The sequence below is a fragment of the Manis pentadactyla genome, chromosome 3 (assembly GCF_030020395.1).
Source record: "Manis pentadactyla isolate mManPen7 chromosome 3, mManPen7.hap1, whole genome shotgun sequence".
In the NCBI taxonomy this organism is placed as follows: Eukaryota; Metazoa; Chordata; class Mammalia; order Pholidota; family Manidae; genus Manis; species Manis pentadactyla.
Genome location: NC_080021.1, coordinates 171,343,368 through 171,368,980, shown reverse-complemented (window position 1 = coordinate 171,368,980; position 25,613 = coordinate 171,343,368). Strand labels below are relative to the sequence as shown.

The 25,613-nt window shown below is 38.0% G+C and overlaps 1 protein-coding gene across 2 annotated transcripts in view; it reads right to left on the bottom strand.

Annotated features, from left to right (window-relative positions):
* ADAMTSL1 (ADAMTS like 1) overlaps positions 1-25,613 on the bottom strand; it is an 859,402-nt gene that overhangs the window by 610,531 nt on the left and 223,258 nt on the right. For both annotated transcript variants that reach the window (XM_036888135.2, XM_036888127.2), the window contains exon 2: positions 12,441-12,560. In XM_036888135.2, coding sequence (XP_036744030.2) covers positions 12,441-12,560 — 120 coding nt within the window. The remainder of the gene's footprint in view (positions 1-12,440; positions 12,561-25,613) is intronic.

Below are 25,613 nucleotides of genomic sequence, written 5' to 3'. Positions count from 1 at the left end.
ACACTTACCAGGACCATATGGAATCATCTGGAAGGAGAAAAATGAAAGAATGTTGTCTTTTTGCCTTGCATTAGGGTCGACAAAAGAAATCTGTGCTTTAAATAGCTAATTAAAAGCAAGCCTGAGGTCACTTGCCTCGTGTGTGTGTGTGTGTGTGTGTGTGTGTGTGTGTGTGTGTGTGTGGTGTTTGATAATCCACCTCAGGTTCCTAATTACTGTGGGATAGCATTTCAGTAGGAAAATGAATGAGGCAACCAGGAGACAGAAGATGTCCAGTCCTACAGCCTAAAATCACATGAATAACTATAATCAAATTTAGTTTTAAGTATATTACAAAAATCATAAAAGAAGATGACTTTTTCTCCCAATTAGAGAGATCCCTTCTGAGAGCAAGCAAGAGAAAGACTTGAAGTGTAGTGCAGCAGTCAGGACTACAGACTGCAGAGCCAGGCGGTTGGATTTGAAATCAGGCTCTGCAATATACGCAGGGTATGACATGGACAAGTCAGTTAACCAATACGTGACACAGTTTCCCTTAAGATTATCTTGATATTACCTGAAGTGTTTGCCATTATGATGATCATACATTTAACGAATTCAGCCAGAATCTGAGAGATGCTAACTGGTGGCTGCTATGCCCAGTGCCATCACTGTCACCACCACCTGCTCTAACACTGCAGCATTTCCCTCACCCTTCAACACCAGGCAGAGGGGCAGTTCTCCATACACAGAAGAGACCTGCAGAAATAGATTGTGATACCTTTTGTTCTCTCTTTTGAGCCACCTTCCTTACATTCTGGGAACTAAAGATCTTCGTGTTTTTTCCTCTCCTCTTAGACTGAAACTTTGTAGACTATAGAGTTGGGTTTTTTTTTTAATTCAGATGTAATTCACATACCATGAATCCAAACTTATAAAGCGTAAACATCTGTGGTTCTTAGTATATTGTGCAACTATCATTACTATCTAAATCCAGAACAATTTTATCACCCCCAAAACTCTTGAAGCCACTGGGAAATGAATTTTGATTTCGATACACAAACTCTGGGGATTTATTCAATTTTTGTTTCACCTAGTATATCACTGTGGGAGAGACTGTTAGCTCCTCAGTCCAAAATTTATGCTCACTTCTTCCTTAAGCTAAGTATATGGCTGTCTAGCATAAAGACTGCAAGTCCCGGGTTCCCATGCACATAGGTATAAGCCCTTGCTAATGAGCTGTTAAAGGAAATACTAATAGACAGCTTCTGGGAAAGCCCTTACGAGCCAGCTGGGTTATGCCTTATTCTCTATGACCACATCGTTGTTTGTCCTTTCCTCCATCCCACTGCCTAGGATATGAGTGCGAAGGCCAGAGCTCTAGTGGCCATTTGGGGTCACCAGGTATGATTGAGAATTGGAGTCAGAGGCTAGGCTGATTTGGGAGAAAAATAGAATGAGCCTGGGTCCCTGGCACATTTGATTATACATACCCTGAAATTTCTATTTCTGGAAAACTTTCACATAGGAGAGAAACAAATGTCTTATGTTTGTGCCACTATTTGAAAGGTTTTGGTCACATACAGTGGACTTAACACTAAATGTCACCACCTTTGCACCATATTCCCTTCAGTGTCATATATATTTTGAGTTGCCAAGAAGGTGAAGTACTTGAAAAGCTAAGGCCAATTTTTCTGTTCTTCACAAGAATTATGCCAAATTGGAGTCCAGCACATAACACCATTGATTTCGGCAACTTGTTTCACTTAGTTTCTACATATATTCTCCACACCCATCACACATTCATACTTTGGGGCATATGTAATCATGAAGATCAATAGTCCCCATAGAAACCTGAAACACTAACCAGCAATGGTAACTGGTCATACTTTCAAATCAATCTACTAAATTATACTTTCAAACTGGAGAGGCAAGCAGCCGTCTGTATGCATGTACATCCACACTCAAATCCATTAAAGGGCAATGGAGTGTGCAAAGCAATAACTCTCTATGGGAATCTAATTGCAGACTAAAATTAAATCCACTTAAATTTTGTGTTGAGCAGCTCCTTCGAACCTGCTTCATATATAGTCAAGTTCAACCCTTTAAAGAAAACAAAATAAATCAAGTGCTATTTCTGAAGACTTTCCTATTAATAGGATGAGGTGCCCTAAAATGATACTTGAATCTAAGCACTCTTCAATTACCTTGGTGAGCTTACCTAAAAACAAAAACATTTTGACAGTTAGAATTAAAATGTTAATAGCCTAAACTTCTAGAGAGCAGAGATATTTATATATAAAAATGTTTAACTCCTCACATCCTTGTACCGAGACGTGTGTGGAATATAGCAGGTGCTCAGTAAATGGTTGGTGGGATAAATCAGTATTCTTGAAATATGCATCATTTTCATCACTTAAGTGACAGGTCAGTTTTGTGACCTTGGAAAAGTTACTTTTCTTTTTCATTTCTTCATCTCTTAGGAGAGACTATCACTCTGTTCCTGGGATTAATGAGGTATGTGTGCAAAGTCCCTTGGGCAGCACCTGGTACGGCAGGAGCATTCTCAGTACCGCTGCTGATATTTTTATTGTTACTATGTTATTATTACTCTGCCTGAGATTATATTTTGTGTGTTGGGCAAACAAAATACTGTAAAACATAGTCCTTGCTTACAAGATTTCAAGGCCAGATGGTCTATATGTATGAAAAGATAAATGAAGATGTGAAGTAGGAGGGATGCTACAACAAATGGGCAACATTCTAGGAACAGGATCCCAGAATAAACTCCTAGTCTGAATAGTTTGACTGCCTTGTATGTACCCTATTGTACCTCTAGCCAAACCTTCACCTGACTTGTTCCTCCCCACTGCCACTGAGGTCCCTCCATCATATTCTGACCTCTGAGATCCATGAAGAGCCTGTAGTGGATGACCCTGAGGCCTGGGTCAAGGATTCTCTACAACTCTGTAGGGTCTTCTAGGCAGCCTGAGAAAAGCAGAGCACCAGCTGGTTCCATGAACAAAGACAGTAAGTGCTACAGGGTTCAGAGAAACTAGCCCACCCTGAGGATCAGCCTGGGGGCCAGCTCCCTGGAACAGGTGAGACTGGGTTGGATAAATAAAGGAAGGTTAAGAGAAGAGGAAAGGCATTCCAGGCAGAAGAGGCCCTGCGAGCAAAACACTGAGTGGATAATTTCACATGGGAACAAAGCATGGTCTCAGCAAGCTGGAGTGAAGAAGGTCTAAATGAATGTTGTTGGAAGAGTTAAGTAGGTGCCATGCTAAGGGGTTCTGACATTAAACTGTGTTTGAGGAACCTGACTTTTTAGAACATGTAAATTGGCTTTGATGTACAAGGACTCATTGTATGAAGGGTAATGTGGAGCTGTAAGAATATTATGTTAGTAAAGGGACAGATAAAATGGAAGGGCAGCCAACTGGTGTTTGTGGAGAACTGGGCAGAAACATGAGTCTACGATAGGTAGGAAGACCTGATTCCAGAAACCATGATTGATTTTGACACAACAAATAACTTGAGTAGAAATCAGAAAATTTCATCAAGTAGCAAGTGTAAGGAATATAAAGTTTCTGTTAAATCTCTGACATGAAAATTAGTATTTTAGAGCTGTAAAATCATACATAATATGTGCATTTTAAAAGCCAGGAAAACAAGGCTCACGAAATTATATGACTTGCCTGAAGTCCCACAGCCAGACAGAAATGAAGCCTCAACCTGACAACACACCTTCTCCCTGGGTTTTAGGCTCTGCTACTTTTAATCAAATCCTACATTGTTTATTTTGGTAAGCCAATTTATTTGTAGACAAAAATATTTTCTCTTGAAGTTATATATGTATATTAAGTAATACAAATCTTTGTCTTTTTTAGAATTCATTTCCTCTTTATCAAAATCGAGTTGAAATTAAATTTACTACCACAAAGGAAAACTAAAATGTGTTCCTTCTCAAAACTTTCCATTGAGTAATAAAGCTGTTATTTTAAAAACTGAATAAAAATATGGCAATGTCCTTCTTATTTAAGAGTTACTATTAACAAAAGTAAAATGGTATATAGAATTTTTAAATCAACATTTAGGATTACCTCTGTTCAGTAAATATCATGCTAATAAAGAATGCCTTTTCAATGTTTTACTTCAAATGGTCAGCCCAATTATGATGTCAGTTTAAGGCTTAAGTTTCTACCTATTCTGAAGTAACACCTGCTCTAAAAAAAAAAAATCATGTCTGTCCATATTAAAAGATTAAACAAACTGTAAGAAAACGTGCGGCATTTGAAGGGACATTTTGCCCCTACCCACAACCAGTAGTACTCTCTTCTATTTTCTTAAATTCAGGTGACAGAATTTGGACTCTCAGTCACATGATTCCATTAGGCTGTCCCCTGACCTCTCAGATTCTACTCAGCTCCTTTCTATGCAGACATCTGGAGCCAAGTGACCTTGTCCAGCCACTAGAGGAGTCAGGAACCACTCCTTTGTCACTGACTCCAACTACTGATGGGCAGTGCTTCCATGCATGACCAAATATAAATGGCCTCTTAGGACAGGCATTTAAGCTCGTCACACAGGCTGAAAGTTTCAGCACTACCTTATAAACAACTATGGAACTCCTTTGAAAGTTATTTATCTTTCCATGAGATGAAATAGCTCTTTATATTAAGGAAGCGATAAATTATTCTCTGGTGACCCAGGTGATTATTCTGAGATGTCGTTTAAATCCCAGTCTGTGGAATTAGCTTATGCTTATTAGGATAGATCCAGTTAAGCAGCAAATAGCTCCTTGCATTATAACTTTTACCGAAGATATTTGACATTCATCTCAAAGTATGCTAGTTTACTTTAGGATAAGTGTAAGTGGAGACTATCTCAGGAATTTGAAAGCTAACTTAGAGGAAAAATGTTGGAGTTCATGCCTAAGCAGAATTTAGTTAATATTAAAATTTCACCACTACTGACAAAGTTCTCTTTGGAAAGGACCTAAGTGAAACCTGAAAATGTGTTGAAAGAGCCCTAAAATTCACACGTTATGTTTTTCTTACTGATGTTAAATATTTTTAACAGGATTTGTGTGTGTGTGTGTGTGTGTGTGTGTGTGTGTGTGTGTATATGTGTGTGTGTGTGTGTATGTGTGTGTGTGTGTGTGAGCTTGTTTGATCTTAAAATCTCCCTATATGAGAATTAGGATTTTTAATGCCTCAAATTTTATTAATTCCAGTGTCTTTTAGGAAATTAATCTTGATATCTATTTGTTGTTTGGAGTAGATGGCAGAATCCTTGCAAATGGTGGACATCTCATAAACAGCAGATAGGAACTGTATAAGCTGTAAGTAAATTAGAACTTGATAAGAAAAAAATCCTTTTTTTTCCTTAAAGCATAATGGTTTCTTCAGTTAATTCCAAAGGTCAAGTGTAAAAAATTAGTCCTTCTTCTTAATACTGAGATTCATCATCATGACATTATTTACTAGAGTTGCAGTTCATGAACTGATAGGAGGCCCCGTGGTCTTGGGCTCTGTGGTCATGGATTTGACTACTTCTCAATTATACTGGGAGTCAAAAATGTGAACAGTGTATACAGTAAGTCCTGGGCACTGAGCTTTGTCACTTTATGTTTCTGTGATTTGCCAGTTCAACCACTGCTAATAAAAACTACATTCATTTTGTGCAGATTATTTGCCAGACATTATTCTGAAGGTTTTATTATGCATGTATATTAAAATATTTCAATCTTAAGAAGTGCAGTGAATAATACACTTTTTTGTAGCCATTAGCCATTCCAAACATTTATTACCATTTTACTGTATTCTTTTAAAAAATATTCCAGATATAGTTGAAGTGTACTGTGCACACCCTAATCCAATTCCCCTTCTTCTCTCCCTATCCAGCAGGTAACCAACATTACAAAGTTGGAGCATATTTTTCCACCCCTGTTTTTATACATAAGCATTTTCTCTAAGTAGTTAATAAATATATGATATCACAATGGATATAAATGGTATATTATAAAATGGCATCATTTTCCCCTGAACATTGTATTTTTGAGACTTATCCGTATTCATACATGTAGATCTAGTTATTTGAATTGCTTCTGTAGTATTTTATTGTATGAAGAAACCACAGATGATTCATCCATTTACTTTCTGAAGGATATTTAACATTTTCCTTGAATTTTAGGCAAGAACGTTCAATCCTTCATTGAATATATGTCTTGAGTGATTTCTGGGGTAGATTCTGAAAGTGGCGAGGTTTAGGACATGTATATATTCAACTTTATAGACACTGGAAAGTTGCTATTTAAAATGGTTATAACCAATTTGTATGCCAACAGAATATAGGAGTATTACCTTTCTGCTTCACTGACACTTGCCTTTGTCAGTTCTTTTCACTTTTTTGCCAGTCTGATGGGCATCAAATGCCATATCCTTGTTATAACTTGTAAATCCCCAATGACTAGTAAGGTGGAACATGTTTTTAATGAATATTAGCCATCTATGTCTCTTTCTGCTGATCCATTCCTCTCCCACCACCTCCCTATCCCCAGGCCATTTTTCTTTCTTAAACAATCTCTAGGAGTACTTTATATATCATAGATACTATTTTTTGCCAGTTTTATACATTGCGAAAATGTATCCTAGTTTGTATCATGTCTTTTTACTTTGTCCATGGAGTTTTTAAACATTAATGTTTAGTGATATATTAATGATACTTATTGTAATTTAAAACATCAATATTTTACAGGTTGGGTTCTTTATGTCTTAAGAGGATCTTCCCAACTCTGAAGTCATAAACAAAATCTTCTACATTTTCATCTATAAGTTTTAAAGTCATGCTTCTCACAGAGAGGTTTTTAATTTACCCTGAATTTACCTTTATGTACAGTGAACATTTATTCATTAATACATCCTTTCCCAATAATTTTAACATTACCTCTGTCATATACCAAGTTCTCTTTTATGTGTGTCTAAATAGGGTCTTTTCTACACATCTCTGTTGGTCTATTTGTCTTCCTGTGTCCTAATATCACACAATTTTAATTCTTACAACTGTGTAATAAATAATTCCTAATATTGGTATTAGAGAACTGGTAAGAATTTGTAATACTTCTTAATATTGGCCCCATCTCTTTCTTCCTTCAAAGTTATTCTGCTTATACTAATACATAGATAATTTGTGGGGAAAATGGTATCCTTAAGATACAAAGACTTCTCATTCATAAACACTGTATCTCTCTTCATTTTTAAAGTAAATTTTAATCCTTCAGTAAAGATTTACGATTTTATTCTGAGAAATTTTGATAAATAAGGGAAATGATGTAGCCCTGATATAATGGAGGCACTAACAGAAACTTGACTGAACATAGTACCAAGAAAGTCTATCGCGTGTTCACACACACTTGAACTTCTAGTTTTCCTAGAGACTCCATAGACAACAAATCGTTTTCTCTGATGACTCAGTTCATTGCTTAAGGTAGAAGACTGGCCCCTTTGGTAGTTACCAGCTAGCCAGTAGTTTACTATTTCAAACAACAAAAATTTTAAAACACAGTTGACTACTGCAAACATTCTGCAGTTTGTTTCTCCCCCGCCTTTTCTCTTTCTTGTATCTAAATCCTGTTTTGCTTTTCTTAGATGCAATCAGTTATTGGTTCCATTGACTTCATATGTACACAAGTAAGTAACACACTGGTAATGAACTCTTTTATCTTTGAGTCTTTCATAGATAGGCCATTCAGGTTGTATAGCTTTTTTCAGACCTAAGTTCTTACAGGTTTATTGCAATTATGAGTGATAGCTTTCAAAAGCTGCATTTACAATTGGTTGTTACTGTTGCAAAACTGAGCTACTGCTGCCTATCTCAGGCTGTTCTGAGGGATTTGCGTTAAGTCCCTTAGGAAAGCGCTTGGTGCATTTATGGCCTTTTTCAAGCTTTTTCTGTCCTTCTCACAGAAATCTAGAAATGATGTAGAGTATTAGTTTAGAATAACAAAAGTAATCAGAAAGGTGAAGTTATATAAAATTTTTGTATGCCATACTTAAGGTATTTTTTTAGTAGTTCATGACTGGTAGAGTCATGATGCATCAGGTAAGTGTTGCAAGCAGAGGCAAATAAAAACATTTGAAAACCCTCACAAGGTGACATATTATATATACTTTGTGGGGTGTTCTGATTTTTTACTTCACGATGTCCATCTTATATAACTCAAAGTAGCAAATATACTAGAAATCAAACCTAGTCTTATCTCAGCATCTCTTCCCAAGGAGGAATTTCAGTAGCCAATCCAAGTTATGCCAACAAGTGTGCCACGACATCAAAGACTGAGTTGGAATGCACTACCACTTTTAAACATCTGGCTCCTTCAATATCACTACATATTTTTCCTTTGTATAAAATCAGTTAAGAAAAAATAAGGTCGCTAATCAGTAAGGCTTTATGAAGCCATAAGCAGTTTTGAGCACATGTACATTGCCATGAAATGTTAGTTTGTTCCTTTCTTTATTCCACAAACATTTGTGGGGAGCAAATAGATGAAATTTTGTTTTGGGAAAAGGCAATTCTGTCAAGAGTGTGTTAAACAAATTCAAGTGGGAAGATGTAATAAGAGAGCAACAAGGTGAGTCTGAGTCATTCTTTGGTAACTTAAATGCCCTTGACACATTGCTACTTCTTTGTATTTATGTCCACTAAATACTTTACAATAGTAGCCAGCTTAGAAGTATCATGAAGCACATTAAGTGATTATCTTCAGATGTTAGCAGTTAAATTCTAATAATCCCTTTCCTTGGCAGGGCTGAGTGGTTGGTGAACACCTTGACAACATATGGAAACAGTTACATTCCATTTTACATAAGTGTATTATGTACCAGGTCAAACTGATTGTTCAGTTCATAGAAATAATACCCTCTACTTCTTGTACCCCCACCAAACTGAGGGAGAGAAAATAATTCACTTTAAAGCAAAATCATTTTTCATAAATCGCATTTTTTTTCAGTTGAGCTTCAGAGAATTACCGACTTGACCTTAAAAACAAATCCTTGTTTGTCCACACACAGTCATTAAAGATAGGCATTTCTGAGGATCTCCTCCTGAAAGTTCACCTCTGCTCCACAAAAGACACCTCTACTTTATCAGTCATTAAAAGGAAGACTTAACTTTCAAAGGCAATAAAATTATGATTTATTTGAAAATAAATTATTATTAACTAATATATGATTTAAGTAACATTCCTTTTCTATTAAGGTACAGTAGCGGCTTAAATAACAGCTTTGCGAATCCCAAAGCTATAGGCAAATGTGGTTTCACATATCAAAGAAAATCCCGTTCTGTAATGAATTTCATATTAATTATTATCCTAATTTTGAATCCAGCTGACAACCAGAGCCAACATGGTGCTTCTCAGCTCTTCCAATAATGAGTAACAGCCTTGGACAAATATCCTTTTTCTGCAAACAACGCAAAATCACACACATGCAGAGTTTCAGGCAATGATTAGAAGTTTAGATGCCTGCTGTGGATTCTGGACAAATGGCTCCCTTAGACTGCTTTTCAAAATATGTGGTCAATGGAATTAGCCCTCTGAGAGGAAGCTAACCAGAAAGTTTTTCTAATGCAACGTAAAAGTCAATTCGTGCCAAAAAGCCCGAGTTGAGCAGGAGTTGAGGAAGTGTCACTTACGGGTCAAAAATGACTGAAATAATTTAAGCTTTTAGGTGAAAGAGTTCCACAAATAGGATAAATCAGGCTGTTAAAATTTTCAGAGATTATTTGAAAAGATTAAGAATGAGTATGAGAGAATTAAAATTAAAGAACTAAAAAGAGGAGAGCAATTATTTTACCCAGAGGTCTGATGAGGTGTTTCCTACAGTGCATGCTACTTCTGTCCAAAATGTTACACGTATTGGGGGTAAATGTGTTACTTCCACAACTGTTAAATTTCTGGGAGAAAACCATCCCTGAATTCACTTTATTATAGACCTATATGCTGGCTTGAAAGGACATCATGGAAGAAAATCCCAAATATTCTTTCATCACCTTTTTAAGAACTGAAGGCATTCGTATCATTTTAACAATAATACTTTGCATTTAGAAGGATTTTCAGATTTATAAGGCCTTTTTCATGCAGTCTTTGGTGGAATTCTCACAGTGTTTTTAGTATAAAAATGCTAACAGGGCAATAGAGAATAGTCATGGTGGACTTCCTCCATCAACAAACAACACAACGGAGTGTTTATCATATGCAAGTGCAGGGCTAGGTGCTGGGGTGGGGGTGAGAATCAACTTGGATCCCAACCTGACAGAGCAGAGCTACTAACTGGGCAGGGGAAGTGAAGTATGTGTATAAATGTCACTGCGCTCCACAAGGGAGGACCTACTTGGAAGCAGATAGAATTATACAACCAGATTATGTTGCTCAATCAATTTCCCTCTCTCACCCACCTGCCTCTGTGAAGTGGTTTTTGTGACCTATACCAGGAAGGTTTCTTGTTGATGATTCTCGCACTGTGCTGCAGAGCTTCCTCCCAACGTAACAGACACTCGTATATAAGGGGCACAAAAGGAGTTTGCCTTTTCTGGCTGTTCATACACGTAACAACTCATGTGTGAACCCTTCTCCTCAGACAAACACAGAGATTGCAATGACTCATCTTTAAATGTCTATTTAGAAAGTGAAGTTACACTTCAAAACTTTTATATCCTATGGGCCAAATGAAGTCCTCAGAGACACATACCTTCCAAATAAATTATTAGAATTTCATAAGCTTATTAGGAGACTGAATTCGCTTCTGGTATTTAGGAAGCTTTGATCTTTTCCCTCACATTTTCTTGTCCAATCCCAGTTGTGACAATTTGCGTTGGTAGGTTATTTAAGCAGGTTAAATGCTTCCAGCCCCTCAATTACTTACCACCTCAGTAGGCTTGAGAAAATTCAGCAGCATGCACACATTTCATTATGATGCAAATCAATGCAATACCATGTAATAAAAATGTTAATGCACCCTTCAATGCTTGCCAAGTGACAAAAATTGCTTTTTGTGGCCCACTATGACAGTTTCATTATGCTCATAATTAATTCATATTATTCAATTTCATTTATGGTGAAGATTACATAATAATAAGACTTACTTATAAAGTTTGCATATAGTATGCATATAGCAGCCCTTCTAGGACTTTGCATAAACTGAATCCAAAATGAGCTAAGGTATTTCAGAGTCTGCATAACATCAAATGGAACAAAATCAACATATAATTATAAGATACTGTTCACAGGCAGAAGTAATAAAACTTACACGGCAATGTGAGTGCACCACAGATCACAAAAAAAGCCTTGAGCAAACAATAAAAGTTGAAAAGGTAAGCTCTGCATTTTCAGAGTTTACTGAGAAAAAAAATATATATATATATATATATATATACGAACCATTTGAAAATGAATTTTAGTGTTCTTGAGAAACTTCACCACTATTCCTGCCCAAGCTGGGACACACACTTTGAGAAAGATGTGCATGTCCATCGGAGAGAAGATGGAAAGGAGAAAAGCAGTAAGAGGTTGTGAATGGTTGCTGAGGGAACTAATTTACTCCATGTCTCAAAGAGAGGTTTACAAGATAAATATGCCCAGACCACCCTTTTGAGAAAGGGCTGTGAGGAGGCAGGGTAGAGGAGACAGAAATAAAGCCACTTGTGTGTTTGCTTTGGAGGTATTCTAAGGCATTATTTTCTGGGATCCTACCATTGTATAATTAGAAAAGAAAACCACTGGCTCATGCATTTAGCATCCTCTAACTTCAATGTAAGTACTTCTGAGCACAAGGTCATCACCTTGTGAAGAGCCACATTTAGAACTCTCACATAAAATACAAACTGCAAATCAAAGCTTGATTTTCAAATAGAGAGGTACTTGCATCTTGACATGTCCAGTCAACTATACTACTTGTTTTCATTTGAGTGCTCATTTTCTATATTTTTTTTTTCAAAACCACCACCAGAGAAACAAACATTTATAAAATAAATATGACTAACACTTTGAAGTAAAAATATCCACAAAGAAGCCAGGATTGGAGATGGTGGAATTTCCATTGACTCATGAAACAATTTGGGCTTTACATATAAATGTCCTTTTTTCTTCATTCATTTAATTATTACCATTTCATGTTCAGACTTGCTGGCAAAACATCAGTTATTTCAGTGTGAATCCCCCACATGCTGTGCCCCAAACAAACTCTAACACTCAAGTAGAATGTCTGAAGCTTGCCAAACACAGGAGAAGTCAGAAAGTTGCCCCATACAATCTGCCTACTGTCCTATCGCTCCACTTCCTTCTGCTTCTCACAGATGAGAAAATACCATCCAAACCTCTTCAGATTTGCTAAAACCAACCACCACCACAAGTCAGAATTAGCAATGAACTGTGTTTCTAAGAATAAATAAAAGAGACACTGTACCGCGTCTTCAGTTTTGTGACTATTCAAGAGATCAGACAGGAAATCTTCATGAAGGCTTTCTCTTCGAACCAGTGTAAATTCCCGCAGGAAAACAGCCCCCTGGCTTTGGTCTCCACATACCTAGAGAGATAAGATAGTGAATTAAGCCTTCAGACAGAGCCTGGAGGGAGGGGGCAATAAGGATTTAATGTCCCAGAGTTGCAGAAACCTCTTGGATTCATTTCAAGTCTGATTAGAGCAATCAAAAACAACCCACGCAAATACATATTAATATGAGAGCCACTAGAACATTCTGGAATGTGGCTTCTTGAACGGATGCCAGGAAATTCCTCTAATAAGTTGGCACCTATTAATTGCCTGGTGTACAATGCCAAAATTCAGTGATTATAAATTATCTTTGAGGCCAGGTCCATCAGGGTCAGGCTCCCAAACTTATTCCACTGGGCTCTACATATGTATGTGCCACTTGGGGTTTCTTAGCCTCTCAGGGATCAATCCCTACTGCCACTGATCTGAGCACCTTGGTGGATTCCTGATGTCCTGTTAATTACCTACTAGGTATGAGCTGGCCGGAGCTCAGAACTGACTTCCTGAGTCATCCACGTGCTTTAGAACCACATGCACTTTAGCTGCTCTGGAGATTGGCACTGGAGAGCTTTTATCTAGAGTTTATCACATACCAGCTTCTTTACACATTTTATCTTGCACCAGCCCGAGGAGGTGTCTGTTATTAGCCACACTTTACAAATTAGGAACTGGAGGCAGAAGAGTTTCAGGAATTTGCCAAGTCAGTAAGTGTTGAAATCAGTACTCAAATACAGGTCTGACTCTAAAATCCTTTTCATCATCTTATTGTGCTACTGAGCTACTCAAACCTCCTCTGGTTAAGGCCATACTGTTAAGTAATGTCTATGAATTTAAGAAATAATCACTTCACCCAGGCCTCCCACTACTTCTCTGAGCTTCAGTTCACTTATCTTAACACAGGAATGATATCAGCATTATTGGATTGCTGACAAGATAGGAGGTAATATATGTAAAGTATTTTGTAAACTGACTTACATGTAGTAAGCATTCAATAAATAACAGCCATTATTATCATCAAAAGCACATTCTGTTAAAGGAACAAGTAAAAATCTAAGCTTTTAGCATACATGAAGTTCTTTGACCATATTTATTATATCTGTCATGGGTTTTATATTATCTTTGTATTGGTTTAACTTTTCAACTTTTACATGTTTTGAATGTTATACCTTTTTATGGTATTGGTAGTATCATTAAGAGATTCATGGGTGTTCATCATGTTATATTTACCTTCTTGGATGTCTGCAATAGTTCATAATAAATGAAAATCATTTTAAACTCTAAGTCTTCCTGGAAAGGAGTATAGTTTGCCAATGTCTACAAGTAAATGACCTCTGTCGTTGTACAGTACAGTCAACAGCATTGTGGTGGACAGAATCTTGGGCCCCTTCACTCCCTAGTGTCATATCTGCGAACATATTGTTTAACATGGAAAAAAGGGACTTTGCAGATATAATGAAGTTTAATTATAGTTGAATTCAACATAGGGTTAGTATCCAGGATTATCCAGATGGGACAAAGGCAATCACTGGAGACCTTAAAACAGACCACTCTCTGGGCTGAGGGCAGAAGAGGAACTGGAAGAGGCTGAAGGTCTGGCAAAGACTTGACCTGCCCTTGCTGTTGTGAAGATGGAGTGGGCACATGGTGAGCATGAGAAGAAAACGAGTTCACTTGGGAGACGCCCCTCACCCTAGAGAAGAATTACATTTTGGCTAATACTTTGATTTTAGTCCAGTGAGACCAAGCAGAAAATCCAGCCATGCCTGGCCAGACTTCTGACCTACAGAAATTGTGAAATAATACTTTTGTATTGTTGTCAGCCATTAAATCTGTGCTAATTTGTTATGTCAGCAGCAGAAAACTGATATAATCATCAAGAGGCTGGGTGCAATGAGAGGTTATCTTGTTTCTTCTCCTACACTGAGTTCTGTAAGAATTAACCAGTACTAAAGAAGCAGAGGTAGAATTGCAAAGACTAATTCTTGGAAATGTATCCTTCTGGCTAGATGAACATATTCCTGTTACACTTGAAATTACATTTCTCTTAGTTCTTTTCTCATTAGTGCCAGTCATTCCTTGAGCCTATAGCTAAACACACTTCTTGCCCATATAACTTCCGGTTTGGAAGCATTCAGTGATTCCTACTTAACTTCTGGGTGCATGCCAAATTGATGGGTTTGGTATTCAGGACCATTCACAGCTCTTCAAGTTCTAGACTACGAATAGCTGCACTGGTATAACTTATATTTTGAAAAAGATCAGGAAAGTGGCCTAGAATTAATGCATTTTAATTTTATTGTTTTCAGAGGGACCAATGTATACTGATTGCTACTAAATCTCAATTTAAGAATCAGTTACTAAAAATCCTACACTATTTTAAATCCTAACTCAATTATTCAAAATGGTGGACACCTTTAGTCAAACAATGCCACAGTCCTTAAAAGCTAAAGTGTGAAGAGAAGTCTAGTAAGCTTAGGTGCATTTTATTTATAAGAACTTCTGTGCCTCTGGAAAATGTGTTTTGTTAAACTAATTAAAGAAATAGACAAAAACAACTGAAATATCCTCCAGAAGAGACAGTGAGATGTCAAATATAAAGACTGAATACTCCCTAGTACTACAAAAATGAGTGGCCACCAGCAAACACTTTATCCACTTGGTTTATACTTTAATTCTCAATCATAACTGTGTATTTGTTTTAGAGTTTGTGCCTCTTTGTATTTCCAAAGAATGCTGACATTCTGTAAGTCTTAAAATTCTCCCCAAGATGCTCAACTTAGCAAAGACTTTTATGTGATACCAACACAGAAGGTCTGAATTAAACTAAAATTAAATTTAATCCTGAGACAGATAAGAATATACAAGTTAGATGAATGTAATTATAACCATTTTCCCCCTATGGATATCTTGTGCATATCTGTTTCTAGTTTAATTTCTGTCTATGAACACTTTTCTAATTAGGCAATTTAAAAGATCCAAATTAATTTGGTCAATATTAAGTTAGTTTTGAATATCTGTACCTATCAGCCATGGATAATAATAATAATTATATTCTGTGTGTTTTAGCAATACTGTTACAATGAAGGAGATGCATAAATATATAAATATACATAACAATGCATAGGTATATAAGTCTTAGAGTTCTATTTCAAGCTGATTTTTTAAATTCTTATTTAAATTCAAAGTAGTACTTTTAGTCATCACTCGTTCATTCATTCATATGTATACATATTTACTCAAGCACTATTGAGTGGCAGGAGCTTCACTATATGACTTATCTCTTCCTTTTAGGACACAGGCATTCTTATGAGTATATAGATATTACAAAGACTTCTAGATGCTCACCAAACACACCACCTTCTCTTTACTGTTGGTACACACCGAGAGTACATTTCCAAACCTTCTTTGCAGTTAAGGTGGTCAAGACAGTGTTTTAACTGATGGAAGTAATAGGTGATATACCAAGCCCAGCCCATAAAAATCTCCCATATTCCTTCCTCCATGCTCTTTTGCTCTCACATCTGTTTGGAATGGAGATAGCCTCAGGAAAATCTTGGAGTCAGTTGTTAAAGGTGGCAGAGTCTCCATTAACCTGACTTGCATGCAGAAAGGCCAGCCCATGACCTTTTTATTTACCTTATACTGTAACATGATCAAGAAGTAACAGTCTACTGTGTTTCAACCATTATCCATTTTAGAGTCTATTTGTTACTACAGTTAACCTACTGTGATTAATATTAATTAAAATGAAAAATTCTAGGTGAGTACAGAATGCTACAAGAATACACAAGGGTGATTAAGTCTCTCAGAAAGGATTATGAAAGACTTTCAAGTGTATTTAAGGGAAGAGTGGGAAGTTGCCAGCTGGACAAGGAGAATAGGAAAGGGGAATGGGAGATTCTTGTTCCAAGAAGAGGGCACAGCCTGGGAAAAGGCATGGACGCTTGAGATATCTTGTTTTGTTCGGTGTGTTTTAAGTAATGGAGACAGGCAGGAGCATGGACTATGTGACAGCAAGGGAGGGGAACACAATTTGTACAGTGAGCAGGGGCCAGATTATGAACTATGGCCACTGAAAGACGTAGCAGGCCAAGTGTGACCTGGACTCAGGAGTTTGGAAGTGTGTTCTGGTGGCTCTCGGGAGGTGAGACTGGAGATTCCGTGACCAATTTCAGACCATTGCACTTATTCAGGTGAGAACTTAGAAAGACCAAAGGAACTGGTGGGGAAGGAAAGAATCATATGATTTGGTGGGCAACTAAACGTAGGGGTAAGTCTCAGGTTATGTCTGTATTTTTAGCCTGGATTTGAGCAGAAGAGCACAATGGATAGTAGTACTTTTAGCAAAATAGGAAATAAAGGAGGAGGAGCAGGTTTATGGATTAAATGAGGAGTTGGGGCCAGAGAAGTGGAGTCTGAGGTTCTCTGGGCAAAGAAATCAGAGCCTCATGCACAGGAAACAGACTGGTCTGGAGATGATATATAACTGTTGGCATGAGATGGTGCTTGGCATGAATGAGCTTGTCAAGGGGAAGTAGGGAGAATGAGAAGATAAGAGAGCTGGGATAAGAACCTTGGGGATCATTGATATTTAACATGGAAATGGATCCATTTCTAATGGCCCATTTATACTAACAGAAACAACAAGGAGAACCCAAACTTATACTGATTTTCATCATTTTTAGGTTTCCTCTTATTGATTTTCTATGAAAACACATTATGACAGCATTATATCCAGTTTATAACAGACAATTAGGTCCTTGAGAACAGAGACCATGGCTCATTGGGCCATTAACCCACAGTCCCTGAATTCAGCTAAATGTTGACTGAAACTTGAAAATTTTAAGACAACTCAGATTTTTAAAATTCTATTTCCCTTAGTCAGACCAGGTTTTGGTTTGGAAAATATGGTTACTTTGCATTTGATATGTCAAAACTCCCCTTGCAGTTATAAGGTAGTTAGCATATCATAAAAATGCATCAAAACCAGCACCCCATTGTATTTAATAGTTCAATGGTGTTAGTTTTGCAGTTGGGAAAACAGAAATGTGAGAAGTGAAGAATTTTGTACATGGCCAGAGGCTATGTTAGGATTAAGGACCAAAGACAGTATCTCTTAAAAACTCAAGTCTCTGCTGGACTTGAATCTGGATATTTCCCACAGGAATAGGGCAAGAAATGAGTAATCACTACTGAGACACCTATCTGTTTCTGCAGGATTTCTGGACTCCAAAGGACTACTCTTCAGGAAGCATGCAGACTTCCATGGGCTAGAATTTGTGCCCTGTAATGAAGATAGCTTCTCCAATTGCAGTCTGATTTTCTGCTTCAAACAGTGACTCCTCTTTCTGATCACTGGCACACCAAAGCGCTCCTTAGAGAACCCACGAATGTAGAAATACCAGCTCCCAGAATAGAATCTCATTAGATCCAGGCATGGAAGCAATTTATTGTTGTGGTATATGTTCTCTCTAATGGGGCTGAGCAATCAACCATCTAGTGATTTTAGGAAGGGACATAGGTAAATGCAGGAAACAAGGGAGTCTTTCAAATAACTCTTTCTTCTATACTCTATTAGAGGGAATGAGTAGTTAAAGGTAGTTTAAAACTAAAAACAAAAGTCACTGAATAATACAAGTCTGGAATCTCAACCATCATTAAGGAAGAAACATGATTTCTATGAAAACTATAATGCTGATGATGAAAGTACATTATAAACAGAGATTTCAAGTGGCTATAATGTTCTTATAACTCTGAGAGAGGGGATTTACTCTCAGGCTAGGAGAAAGGGAAATAAAAATAATGGAAATTTAAATGTACAAACATGCCCTCAAATTATTATTGTTCTTTCTTCATTTCATTTTTCTGTGAAAACTGAAATGTAGCCAAGCTTATGTCCCATGGGTATGATTAAGGTTTCAATATTACTTACAATGTGTAGCACTGAAAACCACACTGTTAAATTTTTTTTCCACAAGGATTTTGCAAAGTCTACTTATACCCATATTTTGGTTCACAGTTTATAAGAATTAAGATAGTGGAGCTGCAAATTCTCATCAGATTAGAATAAAAAGCAACTTAATAGGCCAGCATGTTACCTGGATACACACCTATACTTAAATACCAATGGATGGTGAAATGATGTGTGCCAGGGTTATGAGTTCCTGGCACAAGGGAGACACTCACATGTTTATTGAATCAATAACTGAACAGAAAGCATGCCTGGAGCCAAAAAAATCCCTAGCTCCAGCTCTGAGCATTGTTACTAAGTAATAGGAGAAAATGATGAGAACTTTTACGGGACCAAAGGGCCCAGACAGCCCTGCCACCCAATAGCATTACTATCTGATCCTGAGCAACAAAGGGACTCAGAGACCAAGGGAAGGCAGAGGAAATCTGTTCCCAATGTAAAAGTGTAAGTAACTTCTGGTTTGAAGGAAACTGAGCCAAAGGATAAGCATCCTATCACTAGTCCTTAAAATGTTGATATGCTCAGTCAAAAATGAGAAAAGTAAAATGAAATTTTGGGACTAAATTCACTAGGAAGTAGGTTCTAAATAAAAATAAATACAGGTCTTTTTAACTTTATTAAAGGTCCTGAAATTTCATAACAAATTGAGTTTGCCTGATATTAGTAGATTAGTAATAAATAAGAGTCTCTGATTTTTGGAAGGAAATTAACCATTTGACAGCCTTTTCCTGGGAGCAGTCTTTTAATGGACAAACATGTTTTAAAAAAAATCCAATCTACTTCAGTCGGTCCCATTCCCTTAAACTCAATAAACCTCGTTCCTAGTTGGATTATTATAGTGTAGTAAGAGGAGGAAATGAGTGAGCATTAATTCAATTGTAAAGATAGGAAAAAATTATGAGCATATAATCTTACTAAAAAAATTTCCTCATTATAATGCAGAAGGAATATTTCAGAAGTTTCCAAGAATATGTATCAAAATAATATTTCCAAACATCTCCAAACTCATGGTTACCAACCAGAAGAGGCCAATTAGCTCATCACGTATGAGAATCAATAACTTTGCCTCTACACATTCACAAATCTTTACCGAGAGCAGGGAGACAGTGTAACTGAATAATCCGATTTCATTGTTGAAAGGGTCCACTTAGAAAACCACCTGCTTATCTTTGAAAGTATTTTTGGTTGTTGCACTGAGCAGGGGAGGGCGACTTAATTTTTTTGGACAGATACTTTATGATGTCAATATGCCTACCCATACCTCCCGCTAGAGCAGGCTTGTCTGGGAAAAGAAAAAGATTCTTGGAGTAGCTTCAGGCGTCCCCAGTGAATGACTGCCAAGTATGTGAGTTGATCAGCAGGGTTATACTCCCGGAAGGAAAGGCTGATCATGACCCCCAAGAAGATCAGTGGGGGGCGGGGGGTTAGTAAAAACATTCGTATAGCTATATTTAAGCCACTGACATTTATATACCCGGTATTTGGAACTTAAAAACATTTCAGTATTCTGTTTGTTCTTTTACCAACTTTAATTACTGTTTCTAAGGATTATAAAGATAATTGTTAAAAGGTTAGAGCAGAAAGAAGTGAGATGGAACATACCGGTCCAAAATGTTCAGCTGGGCCTCTTAATTTTTGGTACAGATGTTCCTGCTTCGTTCAGGTCTGATTTGGAGAAAGAGCTACAATATGGGTTTGAGGCTAGGTGACCAGATGTAGTGGAATTTAAAGGTCTGTCCCAGAATGTCAATGAAAAGGAACTCCATTACCCTAACAAAATAACCTTTTCTGGGGGGAGAAAAGTTATGCTCAAAAATATCTACATTGGTAGATAGATATCTACTTTGACAAGGATTCTTTTTTTTTTTCTGTATCATTAAATATATAATTAATGAGCAACATTGTGGTTACTAGATTCCCCCCATCATCAAGTCCCCACCACAAACCCCATTACAGTCACTGTCCATCAGTGCAGTAAGATGCTATAGAGTCACTACTTGTCTTCTCTCTGCTATACTGCCTTCCCCGTGCCCCCTCTACATTATGTGTGCTAATAGTAATGCCCCTTTTCCCCCTTATCCCTCCCTTCCCGCCCATGCCCTGAGTCCCTTTCCCTTTGGCAACTGTTAGTCCATTCTTGGGTTCTGTGAGTCTGCTGCTGTTTTGTTCCCTCAGTTTTTGCTTTGTTCTTATGCTCCACAAATGAGTGAAATCTTTTGATAAGGACAAGGATTCTTAAAAAAAAAAAAAAAAAGAGGGAGAAAAGAAAACGTGAACAAACGAAAACATGTGGACCTTGGCCCTGAGAGAACAATGTGTAAGGCAGCAGTAAAGGGAATTCTAGGAAAGGGTCTGCGCTGTGCACAGTGAGAACCGAATCTCCGGGTAACCGCGCCATTGCCATGTGAGCAGTGACATGCCCATGCAGAAACTTGGACACCGTCGTCACCAAGCTCTTTTCTTTCAGATGACAGGGAACCTAAATCGCCTTCTTAGGCATAGGGTAGAGAAATCGTGGCTTTTGAGATACTGCCTTTGCCATTTATAAGATGACAAAACAGCCAAATAACTCAAGGAAGCAGCAACTTTACCAAAATTCATAGCCAATTCCCTTCTTCCTTCCTTATGCTCTTCAAACATTTTAAGACACATCACACCCCATTCCTATCGAGAGAGGAACAGAGTACAATTTCCAAAGTTCTGAAGACATTTGGCTTCAGAAAGCTGGTAACAACTGTGATTCAGATCTACGCTTAAACAATGAAAGAACATATGAAACATATGAAAAAGAAACTAATACAGCTTCTCTTCTTCTTTTGACCTGAGTACTATGGGACTAGACCTAATGTTTCTGATTCACCATCCTCATCTTTATCAAAAAGGCTACATAGTTTCCATGATGCCAAAGAAATGGTGTGAACACTGTGAGGGCTTCTCTCTACTTTCTCTGCATTGATGTCTTGGTTAATTCTTTCTAGTACTAGGAAACAATGATTAGAACTGGTGGATAAGAGATAGCTCTTATTCTGCCCCCATGATTCTCACCCAGACTCCTGTTCACTCCTCATCTAGCAAGCCTCTTCATCCTACTACTGAAAAATGCAGATGTACCTCAGATACTCACTATATTCAGTTGGCTCAATGGCATTAATTACATATAAAAGAGTTAAGGCAATAAGTTAAATCATTCTGTGGGCAAGTTAGATTTCATTGTCACGAATTCTAAGTTTCTCCTATGCCTGGCTAGAAGTCTCTCCAACACATCCCAATATTTCTGAGAAAAAAGATAGGACAGTTTGGACTCATGCAAATGTATTTCCCCTTTAAAAAAATATTCAAAGCTCAATATGATGCAGAGTGCTTTAATAGTATCAGTAGTTTAATGCAGATATGTGTGAGTTCATGATGCCCTCTCCCCCTGCACACACATACCCCAGACTAACAAATGTTAACACACAAAATTGGGAGAAATGTTGATCAGAATTTAAATTGCATATGCAACTTAAAGAATTTCAAGTATTTACTCAGCATCTCAAGAAAATGCTCAAATAATGGGGAGGTTTATACTTAATGCATAGCAAACATTCTTAAATGTCCACTCTTTCTTCCTCACCCATTTCTGTCATTCTGTGTACTTCACACAGATGGCAGCTGGTTCTTCAAAATGTTTCTGTCTCTCAACTCCCAGTTACTTCTGAAATTCAGCACATGTATTTCTTGGGGAAAGAGAAGTAGAATGTTGAATTTATTTGTGCATTATTTCTTCATCACTCTTTTTTATTAATAATATGCTGTTCCCAGTAAAGAACATGATCTTTGTAAGAAAATGAAAACACTTGTATATGTAGTTCTGTTATCAGTGTATATGTGTGTGTAAGTGTTTGTGTGAGTAGCAGAAATCCCAGTGTGACCCTAAATTGTGAGACCTAGGCATGTCTGATAGATGAGGGATGGAGGAGCCTCTTGGGAGAGAATTCATCCCAGCTTGGTCTAGTCTCAGAACCTTGGATATCAAAGCAAAGAAGAGCAATTTACATTCAGCATAGTGGCTATTACTCTGCTTTCACTCAGTGGAGGGAGACTTTAAGTAAAAAAAAAAAAAAAAGAGTCATGGTGCTAAAACCTCCTCTAACAGCATGGAAACAGGCTTTCCAATTCACCAGGTGGAAGCTCTAGCCCCACAAGTCCTGGAACACCAGTGTCACGGACGACTAAGAGTGCCCAGCAAGGCCAGTGGCTCTCCCAGGGTTGACAACAGCACCCTCTCTGGGGATGGGGCAACCAGAAGAAAAGGGGGGTTGTGGCAGGAAGAAGATCAGCTGTGATCACTGCAGGCAGGGACCTGGTGCCTCCCCCCAGCTTCCTGAGCATGGAAGCCTTGGCAGTGGGGATCACCATAAGGGCTGGAACAGGAGAGGAAGAAAATGAACCAGTAGTTGTTTGTACATACAGCTCATGGAAGCAGGCTGAAAGGAGAAGGGCTTGCAAGCATCTGAAAGGCTGACAGTGAAAGGTAAGACAAAAGTCACATAAGCTGTTGATATTAATGTGAATTCTTTATAAATCTTTGACTGGAATAGCCTTTGGATCATCAATTATTCAAACACACACACGTATGTGTCTGTGTATACATATGTACACATATTTACATACACATGCTACCCTGCCTTTCTTCTTGAACATGAAATTATTACAAATAATTTTTTACTGCCAATTTTCAAAATCCACATTTAGGTTTATACTATAAGAAAAATTAATAGAAAGTCAGCAAATGTTCTTTATTTTCTTTTCTAATCTATAGAAAATGTGTTCAATAGATCCAGGCCATATTAAACTGGGTCTAGTCCTTGATACTGATATCCATTTTTAATACTTCTCAAGTGATCACAGGTAGTAACTGTTTTCCAAAATGTCCCTGATAGAACCAGTCCCCCAGCACTGATGTCCACAGTTACTCCCCACAACATACTACTAAATCTGGATCAGCCCTGTGACTCACTTTAACCAATAGAATAAAGTGGAAATGACACGATGGCAGTTAATGGTCTAAGGGTTAAGGCCTAGCAGCATTCACTTTTGTGTTTTGGGGAGTCCTGGGTCAAATATGAATTCCAGGCACCCAGCTAGAAAGTCTTAATGAACCAACCAAGTGGAGAGGTAAAGTGCAGTGGAGAAGGTCCTAAGACTATGCACAGAGAGGATCAGATGTTCCAGTACCCCAGATGAATCCAGGTTTCTACATGTCCCTGCTAAGATACCAGATATGTGACTAAACCATCCTGGACAGTCTAGTCCCGCTAAACTCCCAGATGTGTGCAACCCCAGCTGATACCTGATGGAGTAGAAGAAATATTCAGTCGTGCCTAGTCAACCCACAAAATTATGAGAGGTAATAACACACTTACTGCTTTAAACCACTAAGTTTGGGGTTAATTGATTACATAGCAATAGGTAACTGAAATACCATGGTAGAATAGGTTGAAGGGTGAAGGGAAACTTCATCCTTATAGCTCATGTTCGCTTTCAGCACACAAGGCAGGGTGGTTTTCCTTCTAGGTTGTCCATATCTATTGAGAAGTGGAATTTTAAGATTATCCTGACTGACTCCTCCAACTGAAGATAATCCTCCAACTGACATTCCAAGAGAAAAAAAAATGGCACTTTAGTAGGCCCCTCTGATTTTGCATCTTATTCTATAAATTTAAAGATTGCCTGCTGCTAGAATTTTCTTAAATGCTTCACTATTACATTAAGGGTAGATAACATCAAAGTCAGATAATGATGCCGTATTATGGATGGTGTCATTATTAACATCTTCTCCTTCAACATAAGTGACTGTAGTTACCGTAAATACTAGGTCCTTGGAAAATGTTTCAGTGCCATATTTTTCTAGTCTCTTGTTCACTGTATTATTCCACATACAATTTTAATAGCTATGGAATAACATCAAGTGATTACTTCTTGGTCTAATTCCAAATGTACAGACTTCGTTCTTCATTTCGTATTTTGAAAATCCTCAGTGCCACTGCCCTTCCACACACCCTTTGGCAGGTAATGATTTGCTCCTCACTCATCCATCCTGGCATTTAACCAAGGCCTTATCAGCCTCCAAACATCACCATGAGACCTGAAGCTCCACAGATCAGAACCCTATCTGTCCTGTTTGCCACTATATGCTGAAATTTTAGTAATGGCTGGCACAGGGTTGAGTTCTATGAATGTGTGAGTAGGAAGTTAGGCCTTTTTTGGTTATCAGTTATTAATTTCAGAACTTTTTAAGCTAGAAAGAGGCTTAGAAATCATCCAATTTAGCTCCCTCTGAAACCCAGAGAGAAATAAACTGACTTTCCCAAGAGCATATATTTAATGTGTCAAAGCCCAGACTAAACTGTAGATTTCCAGATGCCAGTCCCGCGGCCTCTGCACCCCATGGCTCCAGTGTCCCTCTTCCCTGTTCGGGTTATCTCCCCAAATAGTTGGCAAGCGCAGGATATGGATGACGTGGAATCAGAACTGATGGCAAGCCCAGTGCATCAGCAGTAAAATGTGGCTCATTTAAATGTGGGCTGCTGGTAGTTATGCAGTGTAGGATATAAAACATATGACAGCTTTCTTCTGCTCTGTGCTTAACTGACCATAAACATGAGGAACATTTAGTTTCTAGATGTTAAACTTTAAGAAGGACGACTGACAACAACAGTTCCCAAAGAAATACAACAGCGACTCTCTGGAAGGCACGTGACAATCGGCTGAATTAATGAAGGGCATTCTGCCTGACAAAGGGAAGGATGGGAAGATGCGGAAGCTGTCGCCAGTCTCTTCTGAGATACGAAGTTAAACTTGCCTTAGTCTTCCTCTCCCACGTGTGACCTCCATGTCCGCCCCACCCACCTGCTTCTCACTTCTGTGTTCAGTGCTGCACTCTCGGCTAGTTCACCAGGGCTGGTCTTTCACCCACCTGTCCTCAGTGGTCATCCCTGACGCTCATATGCTCTCTCTCTCAAACGTCTCTGCCCCTCGGTTTCTGTAGTAATTGGAAATGATCCTAACTCTCTGGTTATTCCTTTGGTTTCTCATTTGTTCCTTTTTATGTTTCTCACCCACAAACCATAAGT